Consider the following 20,574-nt stretch of genomic DNA (forward strand, 5'->3'; position numbering starts at 1 on the left):
TTTCTCGAAACCATAATTTTACTGTCTCAAAGAAACTTTATAACTTATTTACAAAGTTCTTTTCCCCCAGATACAAAGCAATAAGTTAACATTCTCAATATAAAACTAAACTTTGACATAGAGAACACAAAACAAGGTTGATTTTAATTGACCACATTTTTCAAAGTTCACAAGTAAAATGTCAAGATTCTCATTTCACAAAGCATCGGGTTTTACAGCCACACACAATGGAACGGAAAAAGGCTAAACTTGTGCAACATGTTTACAGAACAATAATAATAATAACAAGAATAATAATTAATAACAACAATAATATGTACAGCGATTAGATCCTGCACTGGAGACTGTGCGTTCAAGATGGTGACTGGCATTATTCCGCGGTCGAGCCTCTGGGGATGGTGTCAGAGCTGCTTTGCTTGTCTTCCTTTAAAGCCCTCTGGAATTAGGGCGCTGGCTCACGCTTGCCTGTTTCTCTGCCGCCAATTGGTCCTCTCTTTTTCTCTTTCTCGGAAAGAGAATTAGAATATTCCTTCTTGTCCAGGCAAAGCGACCGAGCGTTCCTCCTGAGACAGAAAAAAACGCCTTATCTTCATTTTTCTTTCTCTTTCCTTTCTTCTTTTTTCAATAATACGGGACATAGGAAAATGCAAATCACTCGGCTCCAACCTGTTCATACCAGCGAAGTACAAAAGTTATTGTAAAAGTTAAAAATCACCACGTGCTCCTTATGGTTTATCCCGGTGCGTTTAAAGTAAACGGTGCGTTTGGACAGAGCGCTTGGGGCTCCCCATGGACTTGCAAGCTGGCCGGCACGCTGAACCTCAGGCGATGTCCATTTCTCAATAAATAAGACCCCCTCCCTCCAATTTCCCCCAATTCCCGAACAAGCTACACAGGTGGCCAGCAAAGCCCAGGACAACATCCCAAAGAACAAAACGTCCCAGGATTCCCGAATCGGACTTGCGGCGGACTGCTTCCCGCTCCTCTACGGTGACTTTTGGCAGAGGCCACAGAACGAGGACAGCAGACGGACGAGGACCTCGACTTCATCAGCGCACAGATATACAGAGCAAAAGAAGACAAGAGACAGGACAGAAGAGAGCTTTTGCTTTTTTCTACATTTTGTTTTTCCTGATAGCCCCACAAAGCTGAGCGCCGGCGGGTCGGGGCCGGCCGGCTGCGCTCGCTGTGGCGGCTGTTCCCCGCGGCGGCGCTCCCAGGCAGTTCTCCGCCGTCTGCGCGAGTCCCAAGCCCGGCTCGGGCTCCGGCGCCGGGAAAGGCTCCGAGGAGGCGGCGAGCGTCCTGCCTTCACTGTCCCTTCTGCCTTCCCTCTCAGCCTTTCTCCTCTGGGCCCAGGGCGCGCCGAAGGGGTGGATGGACCAGGAGGCGGGAGGGACCCGGGCCGGGAGGCGGGAAGGAGGCGGGCGGGTGCGGGCTGGCAACCTCACATGAGCTGGGGCTGCTGCATAGCTTCTTGATGCGCCGAGGGGTACCACGACGTGTAGCTGGGGATGTAGGAGCCCGCGCTGCCGCCTGAGCCTTTTCCGGACGAGGAGTTGGGATTCCAGCCGGGAGGCACCGGAGGGGAGCCTGCAGACAGGGCCCGGCCGTTGGCCAGCGCGCTGCCCTCCAGAGCCGCCCCGCCCTGCTTCATCAGCTTCTTGAACTTGGAGCGCTTGTTCTGGAACCAGATCTTGACCTGCAAGAGCGGACAACAACGTGACTCGGGCTGGGGCTGCTGAGCCACCGAGGTCGCGAGGGGGGTAGAAGGGGGCCGCGGGACAACTGAGAGAGGACGCCCGCTGCCCTGCGCAACTGGGCAGCTCCCTGCCGGAAGGGCAGAGCCCTGGGCCCCAATAAGAACCGAAGGCCGGGCCGCCCGCCGCCGCCGCCCGCAGAGAGCCAGGGGGCGTGGCGGCGAGCCGCGCGCTGGGATCCCGGCCTTCCTGCGCTTGCCAGGCCCTCAGCCCGACCCCGGCCACCGTCTGCGGAAGACCAGCGCCTGCAGAACACCGAGCGCCAGCAACTCCAATACCAACATCAATAAAAGAATCGAAACCCTAGGAAGGAGCGGAGGAAATTTATTTGCAAAGCGGACCGCCTTCTCTTTGTACGATCCCTTTTTGCCGGTAAATTGGAATCTGGCTGAGGAAGTTGCAGGGTTTTGTTGCACTTTTCTTTGGATTCAAACCAACATTTCCTTAGGGTCTCTTTGCTCTCCCCAGCTCTGTCCAAATCCCGGCCTGGACATTGAAAACCCGCGCCAGCCGCGGTCAGGACGCCCAGGGGCTTAGAGAAATCCGGGAGGGAAGGCTCCATTTCTCCTCCAGGGTCTGAGATTTAGGAGGTGAGAGAAAGGAGATTTAGGAGGAAAGGATCCCCCTCAACCCGGTGAGAAGGAGGAGGGGAACAGAGACGCCAAGCGGAGGCCGAGAATGATTAGCCACACTTTAAAAGCAAAGGAGGGATTAGCCCCACGTCTATTGTTCCAGTTGTTCAGGCACGTGTGACCTCAGAGTTCCCAAACAAAACGTCCGGGGAAATCCTTCCTGCGCCCTAATCAGATTGTCCAGGAACGTAGGGCCGGGCGGCAGGCAGTGCCGGGTGCAGAGCGCAACGACAGAGTCAGGGCAAAGAGAATGAAGGAGAAAGGAGAGACGCTGAGAGCCAGGGGCGCACACGCACAAAGACACCCTGACACCCCGACCCTGAGGCGCGCGCGCACACACACACACGCTGAACCCCGGACCCGGAGGCCCAGCGAGCAGGAAATGAAGCCCCTGGCGCAGGCCGGCCGCGGGAAGCCTGCGTGGCGGAGGGACAGCGGCTAGGTACCTGGGTCTGCGTGAGTCCCAAGGAGGCCGCGAGCTCCGCCCTCTCGGGCAAAGCCAGGTACTGAGTTTGCTGGAACCTTCGGTTCAAAGCCTGCAACTGCAAACTGGAATAAATCGTCCTGGGTTTGCGGATCTTTTTCCCCTTGCCATTGAAGCGTACTTCACCGCCTTCCACCACCGTGCTTTTCTCGGAATCCGCCCCTGGAGGGACAGCAGAAGCGGGGGTCGTTGTTAATGTGGGAGGTCGCCGTTAGTGTAGGGAGCCAAAGGCGAGTGGCTACCGAGGGATGGTGGAGGCAGGGAGAGGGAGAGAAAGCTCAAGAAACTCCGAAAGCCAGGAAAAGATCCCGCAAAGTCCGAGGGTCTGCCCCGGGCCGCTGCAGGCGGTCTGGGGCCGTTCCCAGGCGCGCGGCTCCTGCCTTTGCAGGGAAAGTTTGCTATTTTTGCAGACGGTAGTTGAGGTTTAATTACCCTTAATTGCATACATTGTTTATAGAGCTACGCAATAAATAATTACCGAGACTAATACGTGCACATGTGGGTTTCTGTTTTCCAGCGGGGCTTTGTGTGCTCGGCGCACGGAGCCGCCCAGAGGCCCAGCCAGTGCCAGGGGACGCTCTCGGATTTATCTTTGGCTGGATAGTTGCGAGTTGGGTAGATTTTTTTTTTTTTTAATTTCTTTGCTATGACAAGGATCCATAGATTGATACCCGAAACCTCCGCACTTCAGCGCCCTTCCCCCCCACCTCTTTCTCTCCCCCTCTCCCTCCTCTCTCTCTCCTTCCCTCTCTGCCTTCGTACCTCCTCCTCTCCCTCTCCCCTTTGGGCGCACGTACCTGGGTCCTCCAGGCGGCTCTGGGCGAGGCTGGCGCTACCCGGGTAGGACTGCACCGAACTGATGTAAGGGCTGGACGCGTGGCTGCTGACCGAGTTGACGTAGGGGTAGCCCAGCGGTCGGGAGAAAGAAGAGGCTGAGCTGTAGGCGCCGTCGGGCTGCGAGTGGCCCGCCGAATGTAAACAGTGCATGGAGTAGTGGCCGTGGGACATGGGAGAAGGAGACATTTGCTGGTTGGGCGGCCCAAACTCCATAAACACTGCCTTGCCCGACACAGGGCTGTTGAGACTTTCTGGCATGGTGGTCATGGTCATCTCTTCTCGCGGGGTCTGGGTCTAGGTCTCTCTCTCCTCTGCTTCCCTTTTGGGGGTCTCTGTGTTTCTCAGGACAGGAAGGAACCCAATTTAAGCAGAACAGGGGTTTTCACTTTCCATTCATAAGAAAATGGAGTTTGTCTCTTTGAAAAGTCTAAGCATGATGCTGCCGAGCTCCCCAAACTCGCTTCAAAGCTTTGACTCAGCCAAGGTCATAAATATTCATAAGCTGGAAGAGCTGATTGGTCCGATGTCTTGCATAATCACAGAGGATTGGTCCGAGGTGCTCGGGCTCGGCTGGACTAGAGCGGGAGAGGCTGTTGGGCCTCGGGAGAGACGCGTGCACACTTCCCGGCCGGGGCTCCTCTGCAACAGAGCGCGCCTTGCGGGGCGCACAATGGTCTGCGGCGCCCGCGCCAGGACCTCCGCGGCCGGCGGCTCCTCTGCCTCCCGCCTCCCGGGCTCGCCTTCCTCCCCAGAAACCAACCAGAGGCTCAGCGCCGCCGCCCAGTCCCCTGCTGTCCCCACCCTCCTCCCGCCCCCAGCGCCGGGGGCCCGGGGCCGCTTTTCCTCACCGCCGCCGCACCCGGCCTGGCTCTGAGCTTGGGCGGTGCGGGAGCCCGTCCGCGGCCTCGCGAACGCGGAGTCGCGCTCTGGGGGGAGCCCGCGGCGGCGAACCGAGCGCCGTCCTCCCGAGCGCCTGGTGCCTAGCGCAGTGCCCTGCTGGCCGCGCCGCCCGGGCCCTCACGGCTCTGCCCCATCCCTGGGGGCGGGTGTGGGCCTTCCGCGGCGAACTTACTCGCTCCGCCGCCGCGCCGCCGCTTCCCGGGGCCAGCTCGCATTTCTCCGGGCCCAGCTGGCCACTTCAGCGCCAGGCTGCACGGGTCTGACTAAAGCCCTGCGCGAGGAGAACCAGACACCGCGCTTCTCCCGGGAAAGGAGACCGCGCCTCCATCCCCCCTCCCGGCCCCCGACGCGCACCCTCTCTTTCCCTTCCAGGGGCCAGAGGGCTCAGTTCTGCTTGAGCGGCGGACGCCAATTGGTCACTTTCCGGCCTCCGGAGTGAGGTCTGGAGAGAATACCCGGGGGTTAGGAGTCCCTGGGGAACACCAAAAAAGAAAAGAAAAGAAAAAAAAAAAAAAACCAGCGGCAAACCCAGGCCTGTGGTAGGCTCGCATATCAGTGTGTTTGCACGTCTCCCACTGAGTCCAGGATATCTCCCCCCCAGCCTGGGGGCCGAAGCGGACCACATCCGGTCTGAGGGAGGGTGGGTGGGTGGAAGGCAGTGCGCTGGTGGAGGCAAGAGCTGCCACCGCGCCTTCTAACTTCTGGGGCTCTAGGGACAGAAAAGCGCACAAAAGAACCCATCCCCCCCACTACACACAGCCACCCCCGCGCGGAGTGGCGTGCCCCACGCTGGCTGCGAGGGGCTGTTGGTTCCCCAGCCCACCAGCCCCACGGTGAATCCCAAATTACTTTGTTAGGTAATTAGAAAGTGTTGATAATTATTTCTTTCATAATTTAGCGGTGTGACGGGAACGGGGAAATGATCTTGTGAAAGTTCACACGTGCAGATGTATTAGTTACTGATTCATTTGATTAAATGGTAGTCTCAAGTGCTCGGATCCGCAGCTGAAGGCGCCCCATTAGCATAACACTGATGTTTAATTTTCATACGCATAATTAGCCATATATTTAACACTAATAGCAACATGCAGCCTTTCAGCGTTAAACAGCCGAGGATTTGATCTGGCCTGAGCTGAACCTTCGCCGCTGCACCTTCCCCTGTCTGGAGCGCGCAATGATCACAGGACAAACCTCTGTAATCAAGCACATTTTGGCAAAGGGGAACACCAATAAAAATGAACATTCAAAACAAATTACATCGGTGCTGTCGTTACAGATATTAGTGGAGGGGGCTTTTCTCTTAACTTCTGTAGCAGCGGTGCTGCCCGCAGAATTCTCACTTCTTTGGTTTGAGGGAGCGATGCTGGGGGCAGAAATATTTCAGGCAGCGTGGTTGGAGCAAAAAGAAAAACAAAAGAAAAAAAATCCTCCAAACCAATAACGGGTTTGCCAACGTTTAACGTTTTAAATGATTTTTTTTTTCTTAATCACCGATCCGCAGGATGAGGCTTTGTAGCAACAACCAGCTAATGACTCTACCACCAGACAACCCCCCGGAGCACTAGGGTTTCCTAATATGCTGATTGCCCTGGCGGTTTTAATTGTTCCTTCCTAGCGCCTGTTTTTGGGTGTGGAGTACGGAGCCTGCGCCCAAGCCCCGCCGAGCTGCTGCTGCCGGGGCCCCCGCTCTCCTGCGCGCGCCTTGCGGGCCCTGCCCACGTAAGTGATCGCTGCGGCGGGCGGCGGGTCGGGGTTGGAGCCAGGAGAAGTACAGCTAATGACTCCCGGGGCTCAAGGCGATGCGGGAGAAAACCCAAGGACCGGGCCGCCCCGGGCCAGTTCATTCCCGGGAATTTCCGGATGGGGGAAGGCAGGAGAGGCGGCCGCACGTCGCGAAGGCCTCCGGGTGCTCTGGCCCTCCGAGTCAGGAGAGGGGATCGAGCTTTTCGCGGCACCGACGACCAAGTTGGCTCCGGAAAACAAAGACTCGGCACGCGCCCCTTGGGAAACGTTTCAGAGTCTTGCTTATTTTAGAAGTGAACTGTGTTGTGGGCTGAGGAGTGACTACACTCCCGAATTATTTCTTAGCCCCAGAGAAGCAGATCTGGGGAGACGCAGAGAGCGAGGGCCCTCCTCCGGTCGCTAGACACCCAGCCTTGGCTTGCTTCTGAACGTGCGAGCTTAACCTCTCCTTCAGGAGCCCAGAGTGGATTGCCCCCTCCCCCACTGCTGAGGCGACACCTGTATTGAAACTCTGGTCTGCTTAGATCTTTTGTCAACTCTGAGAGGAAACAACTCTCCCTTTTATTCGGAGAGCTCCGGATTCGGAGTAGAACCCGTTGGAGACACTCCCAGGACCTCGCGTCCGTTGGTGTAGCCGTAGCCAGTGTGGCTGGAATCCTAGCGGCCAGGGGACGAAGTTTGGGGCCAATTCTACTGGCAGAGGGGGCGAGGAGATGTGGAAGAGGTATTTTAATAACTGCTTCCTAATTTCAACCTCAAAGAGTGTTAAACAGAGTTCGTTCTAATTCAAGTTTGTTTCCTACCGAGCTGTTGGAATATTGGCTGGTACTGGTCGTGTGTGTTTATAGTTTAAACTTTAGGTTAGTCACTTTAATAAATGGGATTATAAACGTGTCTCATAAATACCTCCACCTCGACATAATTGATGCACAAGCAGCGTTTTACCTCAGTGCCTGGTAAAAATCCTGGGGTCCTAATAAAATTATTCTTGGGGAACCTCGGGGTAAACAGATCCCCAGATTTGATTGTTCTTGCAGAGAAGTAAAGTCATTCTTTGGCAAACCTCTCTCAAGGCCATCTGGGTCCTGTTCCTCTCTAGAGAATGCGGATTCTCCCCAGGCTTTAGCCTCCTCTCCCTCTTCTGAGTCTTTACTTAGCCAACTCCCTAGCACCCCGAAAGTTTGCCTGTGGACCTTGAAAATCCTAAACCCCTCCATTGTCTTTTCTAGCTTTCAAAGCCAGTAGAATTGGAATCACCTCTACAAACATCTGCATCCTTAGTCTCAAAGAAACCCCGCTGGAGGGCTGGGGAACACCAAGAGAGTCCAGGCTTCAGGGGAAAGCTCCAACTGGCCACACGGCCCTGAGGGCTCACTGGCCTCAGTTCCCCAACCCCTTCCCTATCACAAAGATGAGCTGACTTTTGGGTCCCGGCCCACCCACACCACCTGTCATGGCAACTGCAAGTTCCCACATTTCCTTGGCCCTCCCAACCCCAAGTTGTAGTTAGCTGATGGCAACTTTGAAAACCCTCTTCAGCAGAAATACGACTTTGCACAACTGACCACCTGGACACGCTGACTGAACCTGTTCCTAAAACCAAAACCAGAGGTGACAACTTTTCACGTGGGCTGCCAGAGGCCCACCCCTTCCTCCCTGAGCCTGGGAGTGAACAGGTTCTGTGGGGGGCGCAAGGGAAGGGAGGGTGCTGCGGTCAGTAACGGGCCTGGGGAAACACAGGTGGGCCCTCAGGTGTATTGCTTCTGAAGCGGGTTGGAGCTGCCAGCCAAACCCGAGCTAAACCCGCCAGCTCTAGCGAGGGCCCACTGGGTCCTTGCCCTCTAACGTGCCGGAACCGCCTCTCCCTGGAATCCTCTGGGAGGTCCAGAAAACTGGCCTTCGAGGGCCCTGCAGCGTCCGGACGCCAGTCAAAAGAGGACCCGCATGGAATGCGGTCGGTTTGGAGCTAGACCACCGGCTAAGCGGTCCGACGTCGCATAGATCTGGGCGGGTGCGACCGAAGTTGGAAATCCTAGTGCAGCAAACTGTCTAGCGTGTGTGTATACATACGGTGGTGGCAGTGGTGGTGCGGCGATGCCTAAAGCTTCATCTCTGGGATGGCCCTCGCGGGGATGGACGCGGGCAGGGGAGGAAGGCGCCGGGGACCCGAGAAAGTCTTATTTTTGTGCTGTTAAAATAATGCAAAAGGTCCAAGCCCAAGATCCATAACCAAGAGGAAGTTTGTAACCGACGCCTCCGTTGGCAGGCTAATCTTTTCGCCGCAAACTGGAGAAGGGGAGATAAACCGAAGGGCTGATGGGCAGGCGCTGATCCTTGAGAGAGCCCTTGGGGCCAGCCTTTGTGGAATCCACAAGGGGAGAAAATGACTTTTTAAAAAATTCCCGGCTAACAGCGAAGCTCGGCCCCCGCCCCCGGCGCGCGCATGTAGGAAAAGTTCAGAGACTCAAAAATTAACCATCCACCCTCTCCCCCAAGTAACCGTCGGAGACACAGCGCAGTCACAATAGGTTTAAGAGATGAAAGCTTTTTACTCCGGCAGTCAGGACAAGGGAAAGAAAATTGTGCTCCTCCCGGAGGTCCCTCGTCTCTCCAACGCATCGCTCCAAAGGCGCTTCCTGCGCTGGGAAGCGGAGCCGAGCGCCAGGACCGCTTTCTGAATCTGCATGGCCTCGTAGGGCTTCAGATCTGAGTCCTCAACTGCCCCCAGTCCACACCGCGTTTTCCCAAGACGCTAAATGTTAGGTAGGTATCTGGGGTCCTGCCGTACAATTGTCTCTTCTCAAAGTTCTCCAGTTGGATTTCAACAATTTAGGGGGAAAAGACGACCGACGGCCGCGCCTTTCAGGCCGTGTCTCAGGCCTCGTGGGGCAGTTTGGTCAGGATCTGCGCGCCCCCCGACGTGATGAGAACTGTGTGCTCGAACTGGGCGGACCTGAAACACACACCGCGGCGGTCAGCAAGCGCGCCAGCGCCCGCCGGCCCGCAGCAGCAGCTCGCCAGGGCCGTCGGACAAACCTTCCCGTCACAAACAATTTTAAAGCAACAGGGCAGAAAGAAAGCACCTTTGATTGTCTAGGGAGACCACAGTCCATGCATCCTCCAGGACTTTAAATTCAGGGGATCCCTCGGTGATGATTGGCTCTGTAAGTGGGAAAATATTTACTGCAGTGACCTCATCAGATTCTTGTCAAACATTGTTTCGCCTGATTATCAAAATCTAGAATAAGGTTTCCTCCCGCCTGCCCCCACCCCCACGGGTTCACGTTGCCATCTTGTAAAAGCTGATAATTGATGTTGCTTACATAGTATACTAACAACTAAACAGTAGGAAGAGGAAACGCGACAGCTTTAAAAAATGTATGAAGTTGCCCAGTTCGTAATTTTTTAGAGAAAGGAGGGCCTTAATCAAGCCTTAATTAGGACCCCGTGGATAATAACCATCCAAACACCAGTCACTCTTATAAGTACCAGCCAGTTTAAAAAAATATTTGAATTTTTAAAACATGCTCAAAATGTTCATTAATCAGCAAATAACAATTTTCTTATTTCACTCTAATTGCTTCTTCATTAAGTCCCACAGTCAGAAGTAAGTTGCCTTCGCGGCCCTGGGTGATTGGAATCTGGTGGTGACACCAATCACACCACCAGCCAGAAATGGCCCACCAGAGAGCATATGCCACTTGCTGACAAGGAGCAAGGGACATAATCGTTTCTAGTTACTGGGTGTTAAGGGGGAACAAAAACAAAAACAAAACACCACATTATACTGGTAACGGAATTAGAGGTTGGGCAGCTGCCGTCTCCCAAATGTGTCGGTAAGTATCTGATTTAGGAAGATGGGGCTCGAGGATATTATTTAATCAGATTTACTATGCATCCGAATTATATCATTACGCTGATTGGCTTTATTAGCCCTTCACGCGACTGCCCGGTTTAGGCCTCCGCTTCCGCCAGGGGCTACGGTTCTCTCAAGAGGAACTCCAGCACTGACCTATGGTGAATGCCATGCCCTCCTCCATGAGCAGATCGTTGTCATTCGCTGCAAAACAAAACAAAACAAAACAAAAACACTGGGTAGTAGGAGAGGGGATGGGAATGGGGAAACAGAGAATCAGATTTGGGTATGTTGGGTGGGGGGAATTGTGCCGCTCAAAACAAAAACAAAAACTAGGTTGTTTTCTTTTAGGAGGGAAGAGAGGGTGGAGTCCTGGGTGGTGGCTGAATTGGAGCTGAACACAGGGCTCTGGGGCCTCAAAGTCTGCGCTCAGCGTCAGGGCCCCTGTGAGGGACCCGCCGAGGCCGGTAGGAGCAGCCTGGGTGTTTCTGATACTCTGGTCCCGAGGCCACCCGCTGCCAGGTATCCTGGCCTCGCTGGGTCCTGGTCCAGGTCCAGGCCTTTTACCCACTGCAAAGGGAAAGAATTAAGGCTTCCCAGGGGCGCAGGCGCAACTGGAGGGCAGCCTCCTGGGGTTCTTGTTGAAGCAGGGTGTCCTCGAATTGCGAAATAACTCCAGGTCCAGTGCAGGGCAGAGAGGTTCTTTTCATATGCCTGCCTGGACCTCTTCTGACCCTTGGCCCATAGGGAGTTCTGGCCTTCTGGGTCTCCAGGGGGGTGGGTTCCAGGGACTGACGCCCAGCCCCAGTGGACAAACCAAAGAACCATGACCAACTTTCCTTTGGTCCCTGTCCAGGTGTGCACCCTCCTTAGGGGGCACCCCATAGACCTGCCTCCTACCCTGACCTGCATCTGTCCACTTCTTCTGACCCACTCCTGCCTTCTCACTGTAGGGGCACACCCCCAACCAAGGATAAACAGGAGATTCTAGGGAAGCAACACAAGGGTGGGTATAATCCAGAAATCACTGAAGAGTACATGCTGCTAAATACATCAGCTGTCAACGCTGTGTAGGATATAATGAAATTTAACCACAACAGTCAGCGGTAAGAAAAGGGGGTAGGAAAAGAAAAACACAAAACAGTCATATGAGCATGCTGCTGGGATATTGATGGAGTGGCATTTTGTTTTCAGTAACTTTTTCTAGACAAATATCCCTTGTGCCTCCCAGCCACTTACCCTTCAGGAGAAGACAAACAAAACAAAACAAAACAAACCTGCTTTGGGATTGAAACTGCTCGACTCTTATCCCATAACAGTAATGTGCTGGGTAAGATTAAGTAGCCACTCCCTTACCCCTCCTACCAAAAGGATAATAATGGAGATTGAAAGTTAAAGGAAGAGCTTCAGGAACAAAACTGCCTTATCCTGATTCTATTTAATAAATAGCTTCCAAAGTAACGATCTTACCATGATGCCAAATTTCTGGATGTCCATGAAAGTAAGATCCTATTCCATGTCCAACAAAATGCGGACAGACTTGCAAATCATTCTGATGAGCTATGCAGCTTTAAAATTGACCAAACAAAAGATTTAATAAGGTTTTAATGCATACTTAGATAACACTTTTGTCACTTCAAAATACTCTTTAAGAAAAAAATCAATTACATTTAGAGTCAAGATAACGTTACTACGCTTTCATTATTCTGGAATAATTTTAATTTTGCTGTTGTTTATAACTACTCCCTTTAGATATATGAAGCTAGAAGGTATGCATCTAATATGGTAGTTTACTTCATTTACCTTAGTACAACATTCAAACAAAGCTGTTTTTAGACAACCAGTGAGTAGGCTGGTACACATACACAGAAGAAATACACATAACCAAGATACGTGTACATACAATGCAGGTCAGCAAAAGGACTATGCAAGACTAATTTGGGAACCAGACAGAGAAAAAAAAAAATTCAGTCTAGAAATGTGACTTCCTACTGCTATGGTTCATTTTATTCTGGCCAATTTCAAAACATTATACATTTTACACACAAGATACACTTACACAAAAGTTCTAATCTGCTTTGTCAATATTCCCAGAAGACGCTAAAACTTTGATTTGAGAGTTCCACTCAAGACCTATACCATTAGCAAAAATTCATAAAGAACACTTTTTAATCATTGCCATGCTAAGAGAAGCTAATATTGCAGTGTCTACTTCCTAATGTCTCATTAGTTCTTTTTATTTGCATATGTTTGGGGTTTCATCTATCCTATGTAAGTGAAATGTAACACATAGAACCAAACCCTAAAGTTTTCATCTATAAAGTTGAAAATCTCCTTTTGAAATCAAATGAATATGTTTATCTCTGGGAGCACTGGAAAGATAACATATTTTCCATTAACAATTTATATTTTTATGTGGATGAAGGACATAACACCCCTAATTCTAACTAACCATAACAAAGGACTGGGAATTTTTTGGGTGACTATTTTAAATCTTAACAAAATCAAAGGCCTTAGATCCCAAACTCTAGCTTCCAACAGATCCTAGGTTTAACTTAATATAAACCCAATAGCCTTTTAGCCAGCATCTTTATGAGCATTCACGTCTATACAATTTTCTCGAAACATCTTTACCTTGGTCTCCAGACCTGTAAGATATCTTCACTCAGACCAGGATGTCAATATACCCAGCCTTCCATGCAGATTTAATTTACATGTTACTGAAAGTACAGAAATAGGTAAGCTATGCATGTACTGGGGACAGGAATTTTTAAAAAGAGAGAAAATGTTTTTTAATCTCTTAAGCTGCTCTATTTGGCTATGGCTATTTCTGTGTGTCTTTGAACTTAGGGACAGAAATATGGCATCTTTTCCACAGCATTTCTGGTTGAACCACACAATTTCTGTATATAAACTGAGGATAGATAGAATGTGGATGAGAGATTATTAAATAAGACATATTCTAGGTTTTTTGTTTTTTTTTTAAAGTGGGTTCTACTTGAATCTTTAAATTATGTTAGTTCAATCTCAACAAACTTGAATGATTTTAAGAACATTTATCTTAAACTTCTATTTCCTTTTCTTTAAAAAAAGTTGTTTTTTCTTAAAGAATATGATTGGCAGGCATCACAGCTACATCTTATATGTGTGTTACAATGGCAATCTTCATTTTAATTTCTGATGAGAGGACAAGGAGAAAGCCCACTCTGAAAAAATGTATGGGGTCCCTCCCCCCTCATACCTTTCATTCCTCTTCATAAAAGAAGCTGTGCAATTACTAAGTGGCTAAAGATATTTGAGTGCATTCTCCTACAACAATTTACTCTCTGGATTTTGCTAGAACTTCTGGTTATGGTTGTATCATAGAATTTGTGTGTCATGGATGCAAAGGTCAGAGGATTTCACAGCCGGGTGGAAAGCGGCAAAGAACAGGACAAATTTCCCTTAGTTCCTTGGTTGAGCATCATCTGCCCGGCTCAGGGCTTGATTTCCAGGAGCTAAGTATAGACCTATGTTTGCTTTTCAGGGTATTTTCCTTTTGCATTGGTAGTTAGTTTTTTTTTTAACATATATTTACGGGGACTAACAGGGATAAAATCTCATTAATGTTCTTAATTACTGTTTAAAATCATGTCCATCTACTATTTTGGGATACTCTGGGAGCACAAGATTATTTACCTGGTTGTAGGGTTTAAATCTTACTTCAGGGAGACAATCCAAGTGACTTGCTTTAGCAAATTCCCCTCCCTAACAGGAAGGCGAGTGCCGGTAACCCTACTGTGGCATGGGAAGGTGGCGCATGCATGCTCCTTTTGACTGGTGTGCTGGGGGAAAGCGGAAACAGCTGTGTGGGCAGGAGGTGCCCAAGACATGTTGCAGTCACTCCCCAGTACCAACGTTTACAGAGTACGAGGGTCTTCTTGCCCTGGTGTGCCACTGGTGAAATCTGCCTTTTTTTTTCTTTTTCTTTTTTCTTCTTCTGAAACCTACTGAACAGAGCTCCCCTGGTTTTGGCTCTGCTGTTCTGAATTTCTGAAACTAAAAATCCTGTAAGACAGTATGACACCTACCCATGAGCTGGAAGTACATTTATGACTCACAGCCCTTCATGTAGAATATTTGGGGAGCGCAAGGAGGGGTAAGGAGGAAAGAGGTATATAAATGTCATTCGTGAGCTTATTTTTAAATGATACTGTATTGTTATAGTTAATGTCTCAGTTATAGCTTATAGTTGAAAGAGAAATCTTTAAGGAATTGCATCCTGTGACCATTTTCTTAAGTTTAATTTCCTTTCATAAAAGCAGCAGTACTCAATTGAAATGTTGTTTAGATAAATTAATACATTTTGACTACATTTTATGACTAAGAATACATTCTCCCAGAGGGTAGAGGAGTACTACGTTTAGGTTTATATTCTTATTAAGAAGTAAAAATGTACATGGAAATAGTTTTATTACCATGTTTACACAAATCCAAAAAACACTACTCTCCAAATGGGTTGGTTGTAGCACTAATGAAAGGCTCTCAAGTGGCACCTGATTTTCTAAGTTATGGAATTTCACTTTAAGCTTTCTAGATTTTTATTTTAAGCCGTAGTCTTCAACTGAAGGAATGAATGAGTCCAGGGATTCCCTCTGCTGAAGGAATGTTTAAGTAAAATTAGTAATATTTTTGAAAGCCAACAACTGTTTTCCCAAAAGAATAGTACTTTTTTTTGTTTCAAACTGGATCACAAATTACTGTATTTTTCTTACAATAGTGCTCAACTTTTATTTGAGGTTTTCTGTTTTTGAAAAGCAGACATGATGGATTGAAATAAAAGATAATTTATTGCAATGCTTACTTTCATGTGATGAGAGAAGCAGTGTAATTGTAATTTACAGTAGCTGTCAAGAAAAATCCATCACAGATGACATTAAAATGACTTATTTTGCCTGAGCCACTTATTGTTTAAATGTGCATAATCTAATAGAAAGAGATTATTTTTAAAAATCTGTTTTATATTGTTCTAAATTAATATCAAAACATATACTTATGAATTAAACATTAAAAACCATTTATTGATACTTTCATCACGACATTTTCAACTATAAGTTTAAATTATTTGCTTGAACTGTCACATATTTGTGATGCATGAATCTATACATTCCTTATATTCTCATATGTACAAATCATATTATCTAGAGATATTACAAAAATACAGATTTAGAAATATTTTAAAGCAAATGAATGTGAATAAAATAACTGTAACCTAAAGATCACTAGTGATCCCTCATAAAGCAAAAGGGTACAGAGAGAACTCTTCAATAAACTATTTTTGGTCCACACTTCTTTGGAGACATTATCCTATCCTTTCGGTTTCAGAGGAGGATTTCCTATTTCCAATAAAAATCTCTAGCTTTTAGGTAACATAATACTAATAAAAGATGCCTGAATATTCTTTTCATGGTGTATCAGTAGAGGCAGGCTTTGTGAAAGATAGTGACTATCTTAAGAAAAACCAGATTTGAGTTGAAAGATGTTGGTAAACCTTCCATTTGTAATGATTCAAATTAGTTTTGGTTTAAAGGTGGAGATTGTTTATTTATTCCCTTAAGACTGCCTGAATAAGAAAAGGCAAAACTAGTAGATGTCCAGAAACTGCTTTAACACAACAGAACAAACATTTGTTAGAATCAGGGCCAGTTTCCTCCTCAATGGCAGATATAAGCCATCTAAATAATGAGGTGTATTAGGGTAAAAGTAAAGCATTCATTGTCTATTATTTTCCTCATAGTTTTGTAAGTGTAGTTGTTGGGACTGATCTGGATTTCAAAGGAGTTTGTACATGCAAATTCATATTCTGCGAAAACTGACCTTTGCATCCAGATAGCTAAAATCCAATGTCACTTTCAATTCTACTCTTCTTCTTCTTCTTCTTCTTTTTTTTTTTTTTTTAATGTAGCTAGAATTAATGTAGTGAATATGTAATGAAATGCATTATCCTGCATGGAGATTTATCAGATTTTCCAGCTGAATGCTATGCTTTGCTAGTACTAGCTGGAGTTCACCTGCATGTTGGTGTGGCGTGTGGCTCTTTTTTGTAAAGAGTTAAGTCGTACACAAAAAAAGGGAACAAAGGTCAGCACCCAGCCGCCACTTGAATGTGAGATTTTTCTTTTTATTCCCCTTGATGTATACTAGGCTCTGTGTTATTAGTCTTAATGATGGAAAATTGTAGTGTTGATACAAATCTTTTTTTCAAAGTAGTAGGCGGGAGCTCCATTTGTTAGTAAGTTTTTTTGTGACTAAAAGCCACGGACAGTACATTTATGTAGCAGTAAAAGGCCTAGATGCTCTTTCCATAGCAGAGCTAATTATTCCTACTGTGACCTTACTGATCTAGCCTGTTCCTAGTACATCTCATCTGCACGCCTGTTCCTCTGTGTAGATGGTGTCAGAGAATATGAAAAACCCTATAATGAAACCATTTTCATGATGGAGAAAGGCTACTGGAGTTGCACTTGCTACAAAGAGGCTCAATTATATGAGTAATTGTGATAATTTTCTACATTCATAGCCTTCAATGGGGAAAAAAGAATGAGAGCCACAAAGGAAAATTACTTTAACAAGAAAGTACAGAGAGTAAAAATGGAAGAAGAGACAAAAAGGGGAAAAAATAACCAGAAAAAAAGTTTAAAAAATAGATCTGGAGGGAGGAATAGCGAGACAGGGAGAACAACAGAAATGCTCAAAAGCCCATGTGCAGCTGTGTTGCACAATTAAATTGAATTTTTTTTCTGCAGTTGATGAATGTGACTACTGCAAATGTGCCTCTGTAGTTAGCTATCATTTGTTGTTCCGTGACAGGAAAAGGATAATTACCTCTCAGAGAGAATCAAAGGCTGACATGCCCTTTAGACACAGCCATGAATGCAGAGCTCGATAGAATGCTTGAATAAGAATCTAGTGTTCTCTGCCCCCTTCTACTGAAGAATAAATTTTGTTAAAATGCAAGAGCACCACCAGTAAATTTGTTGAACCCTAGGTGTTCAAAAATATGAGGTGCATCTCTAGACTCATCCCATTTGCAAAAATAAAACTGCATTTTGAATTCATTTCTATTATATTCATGGACAGTAAGATAGTGAGATATGCATTAAATTTCTTTTCCCAGTAGGGGTCTGATTCAACATTTCCTATGAAAGAACAGAGAGACACTATCCTTTTTTCCCAGGCTAGTTAGCCTATAATTTAAAACTGTCAAAAACACAATTTTGCTCAAAGTCTTCAATAAAAGCTTCTCAGATATAACCCAAAGAGATTTTACTAAAGTTTGATTCAGACACTGTTACAATATTTTTAAAGCTATAAATACATTTAACTGATATTTTACTGCCTTTTTTCTTAAAGCAGTTGAAGGCTTACGGATAAAAAAGGCAGCATCTTTTCAAGGTGACTAAGCTTTCCATCCTTTAGGCAAATGGGAAGTATTCAATGGCTCATATTAATGAGAACAGTACTTTAAAGGGTACCAATGTGATCATCGTTAACAAAGTGTGTTACTTTTAAATGAAAACACGTATTCTGCATGTCTACTTCAACACAGTTATGGGGAAAAAAAGATCTAAAAGTAGGCAACAGATTACAAAGAAAAGTCTTGAATTCAGAAAATACACATACACTTAAAAAGCAAGCATTGGAATAGTGTGTGGAACATAAACAATGGCTTACAAGAAACGTGGGCCAGAGGAAAAAAAAAGACAGAAGATTACCCTTTCAGGCTGCTTGCTAATCCACGAATTTGAAAAGTAAGGTTTGCTTGGGCTAACACTTTTTTATCTTTGTATCATAAGGATATTGTGTTTCATTTCTTCATAAAATTAGCTTTTATCCTGCCTCATCACCCAAGGCTTGGGGTGCTAATCCCTTTTTAGGAACTTTCTTACATATTTGGTGTGATTTTGAGTAATGGAACACTACAGACCAATGTGTCAAGCTACAACTAAAGCAGCCATATAAATATTGCGTGTGGCTCTTATAAGTTTCTCTGCTAACCCTGGTATAATTCACTTTTTAAAAACCTTTTTTTTTTTTCAAACCTAGGGAACAATGTTGTAGTCTGGCAGTTCACACACTGATATCAGACTGAAATGATGGTTCAAAATCATAAAACATGTCATCAACTTTCTACCGAGCCACCAATAACCTTTGTACCATTTGCCAACCCTCCCTTTACTTGTCAGTCTAAGGCTTACCTGATTGTGTTTCCAATTACAGAGAAGGGAGCCCCCGCTCTGCACGCCGCAATTGCTTCATCTCGACACCTCCTGGCAACCTCCACTAACTTTTTACCACATTCATCCACATTGCCCACCAAAAATGTTTCAGAAGTATCTCCATGGTAGCCATTACAGTAGACCTAAACACAGGGAGAAATTTAAAAATATTTTCTTGTTTAAAACCTACTCTCCTAAAGTACACATTGTGTTCATTTATGTTATTTAGTAGAATCATGTGTCTCAACCTTGCAAAATTACTCTCAAATTTACCCATAAAAGAATAGAAATACTGAAACCCTGTAGAATAAATGATGGAGTCACGCAATGATACTGCAAGGTTTTAAAATAAAAAGGTGACTAGTGTGGCTATTTCAGCATTATGATTAGCACTGCTGTTGTAACATTTTGATTCCTTACTTTATTTCTGAGAAGACAAAACTATATATGCAAAAATCAGTAACCAAAGACACTGACCAACAATTACCATAAGAGGTTTAAAGAACCAAGAAGTATTTCACATGGTGAAAAGTTTCTTCAGTGTCTTAAAAGCTTAATAGACTTTTTATTTTACCAGTTCTACACTTGGAAGTAATATATAATGATGAGAAGAAATAAGAGCGATATATCAACTATAACTGACAGACAATTTAGTTCCAAGAATTGAAGTGGTTCAATATAGGAAAAATATATATTATAGAAAAATCCTGTCTAGAGATGAAATCTTATTCAAATGTTTCAGATATCAAAGTGTTAACAGAAAAAAAACAAAACTATACATGGATTTTTAAAGAATAACAAAAGAGGCTTAAGAGAAAATTATACAAAATATAATTTTATCAGTCTTCCATGATTCAGAAGGCCCTGTGGGAGCCTGGAAGACACCAGATTCATTATAAAAAATCAATAATTATCAAACACTATAATAAATGTAGAAGGCAGAGGAGACCAGTTGATTATTGATCCTTTGATGGATCATGGAATTGGTTAATTTGCATAAATTAGTCCTCTGTACTTATTTTTCACTTTCTCCTTTTCATAAATCAGGAGGCAAAGACTTATAAAAATATATTTCTCTTTCTGCCTGTTTTGATACTGAGTTAATGTCTTAAATCTGTATACAATTTTGCATTAAAAAAAATATTTTCCTATACTCCATAAAGCAAGAAGGAAAAGTCTTTACTATATCTTCACTTTATAAGTTAGGAAACTTAGGCATAGACAAGTAACTTGTCTAAACTTAGTGGCAGAATATAGAGGTAGATCCACATTAATGATGCAATATTGGCTTCTAATTGAGTATTTTCTCTATTATAGCAAATTGCCTTGATTATCCTGCAATAGAGTAGTGTTTAGTATATTTATTCCCATTTACAGTTTTTTGCAATCCAGGAAAATACAAATTTTGCTTTTATATACAATTATATACATTTTTAAAATGAGTTATTGAAAAGTTATAACTGAATTTATATAACTGCTTTTTAAGTAAAAATTTACACTTTTAAAAAATCTCTATGTACCTCTTCATATTATTATTTGTTAGCTTTCCAAATGACTACTTGAAACATTCAATACAAGTAAATAAAATACTTTTGAAAGTCTGTGGCAGTTACCTATAATTACTATTTGGATGCACCAACTATTCTTGATTTGTACTTCATTTAACAAATATTTACTGAGCATCTACTATGAGTATTGCATTGTCTTTTTTTAACATTCAATTTTCAAGGGAAGAAAAGCTTATTTTCTTGTGATATATATATATATGTCAATGATTGTAAAATGCAGTTAGTCTTTTCTGATAAAGTATAGGATCTGTTAATGAAGTCCTTATATTTCTTAAAAAATATAATTTAAGATACTTACCTCTATGTTTCCTTGGCTCCTTCACATTTCTAGACGCTTGAAAGTATTTCATTTTGCTTTATGAGTTTTGCAAATGTGAAATCATTTCAATGTTAAAAATGGAATATTTTATTAAAAGTCTTCAAGTAACTTAAAACAGGAATATTCTCTTTGAACACATTGGAAACAGTAGGGAAGAGTATGCTGATATCATTCAAAGCAGCAATATCTCATTAGGGGGTGATTAGACGAGATCATAAAT

General features: G+C 45.5%; 2 protein-coding genes and 1 long non-coding RNA gene across 3 annotated transcripts in view; 1 reads left to right on the forward strand and 2 right to left on the reverse strand.

The window, feature by feature from the left end:
- On the reverse strand, positions 1 to 5,306 carry DLX1 (distal-less homeobox 1). The gene is made up of 4 exons (XM_004450036.3): positions 4,783 to 5,306; positions 3,671 to 4,365; positions 2,836 to 3,035; positions 1 to 1,699 (listed from the first exon to the last, which is right to left on the reverse strand). The coding sequence occupies exons 2-4, from the start codon at positions 3,981 to 3,983 to the stop codon at positions 1,445 to 1,447; spliced, it is 768 nt and encodes a 255-aa protein (XP_004450093.1). The 5' UTR covers positions 3,984 to 4,365; positions 4,783 to 5,306; the 3' UTR covers positions 1 to 1,444.
- Positions 5,307 to 5,885: 579 nt separating this feature from the next.
- Positions 5,886 to 20,469, forward strand: LOC131279193 (uncharacterized). Its single transcript, XR_009186563.1, has 3 exons — positions 5,886 to 6,329; positions 7,583 to 9,517; positions 18,469 to 20,469. It is a non-coding gene; the product is annotated as an uncharacterized lncRNA (long non-coding RNA).
- Positions 8,883 to 20,574, reverse strand: part of METAP1D (methionyl aminopeptidase type 1D, mitochondrial) — a 108,115-nt gene continuing 96,423 nt past the window's right edge. Inside the window, exons 6-10 of the mRNA XM_004450035.3 lie at positions 18,447 to 18,610; positions 11,680 to 11,777; positions 10,366 to 10,413; positions 9,437 to 9,515; positions 8,883 to 9,306 (exon numbers count right to left, since the gene is read on the reverse strand). Of these exons, the coding sequence (XP_004450092.2) occupies positions 9,228 to 9,306; positions 9,437 to 9,515; positions 10,366 to 10,413; positions 11,680 to 11,777; positions 18,447 to 18,610 (468 nt within the window). The 3' untranslated portion in view covers positions 8,883 to 9,227. The remainder of the gene's footprint in view (positions 9,307 to 9,436; positions 9,516 to 10,365; positions 10,414 to 11,679; positions 11,778 to 18,446; positions 18,611 to 20,574) is intronic.

Source organism: Dasypus novemcinctus, chromosome 7 (genome assembly GCF_030445035.2).
Source record: "Dasypus novemcinctus isolate mDasNov1 chromosome 7, mDasNov1.1.hap2, whole genome shotgun sequence".
Classification (NCBI taxonomy): domain Eukaryota; kingdom Metazoa; phylum Chordata; class Mammalia; order Cingulata; family Dasypodidae; genus Dasypus; species Dasypus novemcinctus.

Excerpts from the sequence above, each read along its gene's own strand:
- DLX1 (XM_004450036.3), bottom strand. The coding sequence starts at position 3,983 with ATGACCATGACCACCATGCCAGAAAGTCTCAACAGCCCTGTGTCGGGC. Across the intron at positions 3,036-3,670 it reads GAGCCGCCTGGAGGACCCAG|GGGCGGATTCCGAGAAAAGC; the intron begins GTACGTGCGCCC and ends CTGTCCCTCCAG. Across the intron at positions 1,700-2,835 it reads TGGGACTCACGCAGACCCAG|GTCAAGATCTGGTTCCAGAA; the intron begins GTACCTAGCCGC and ends CCGCTCTTGCAG.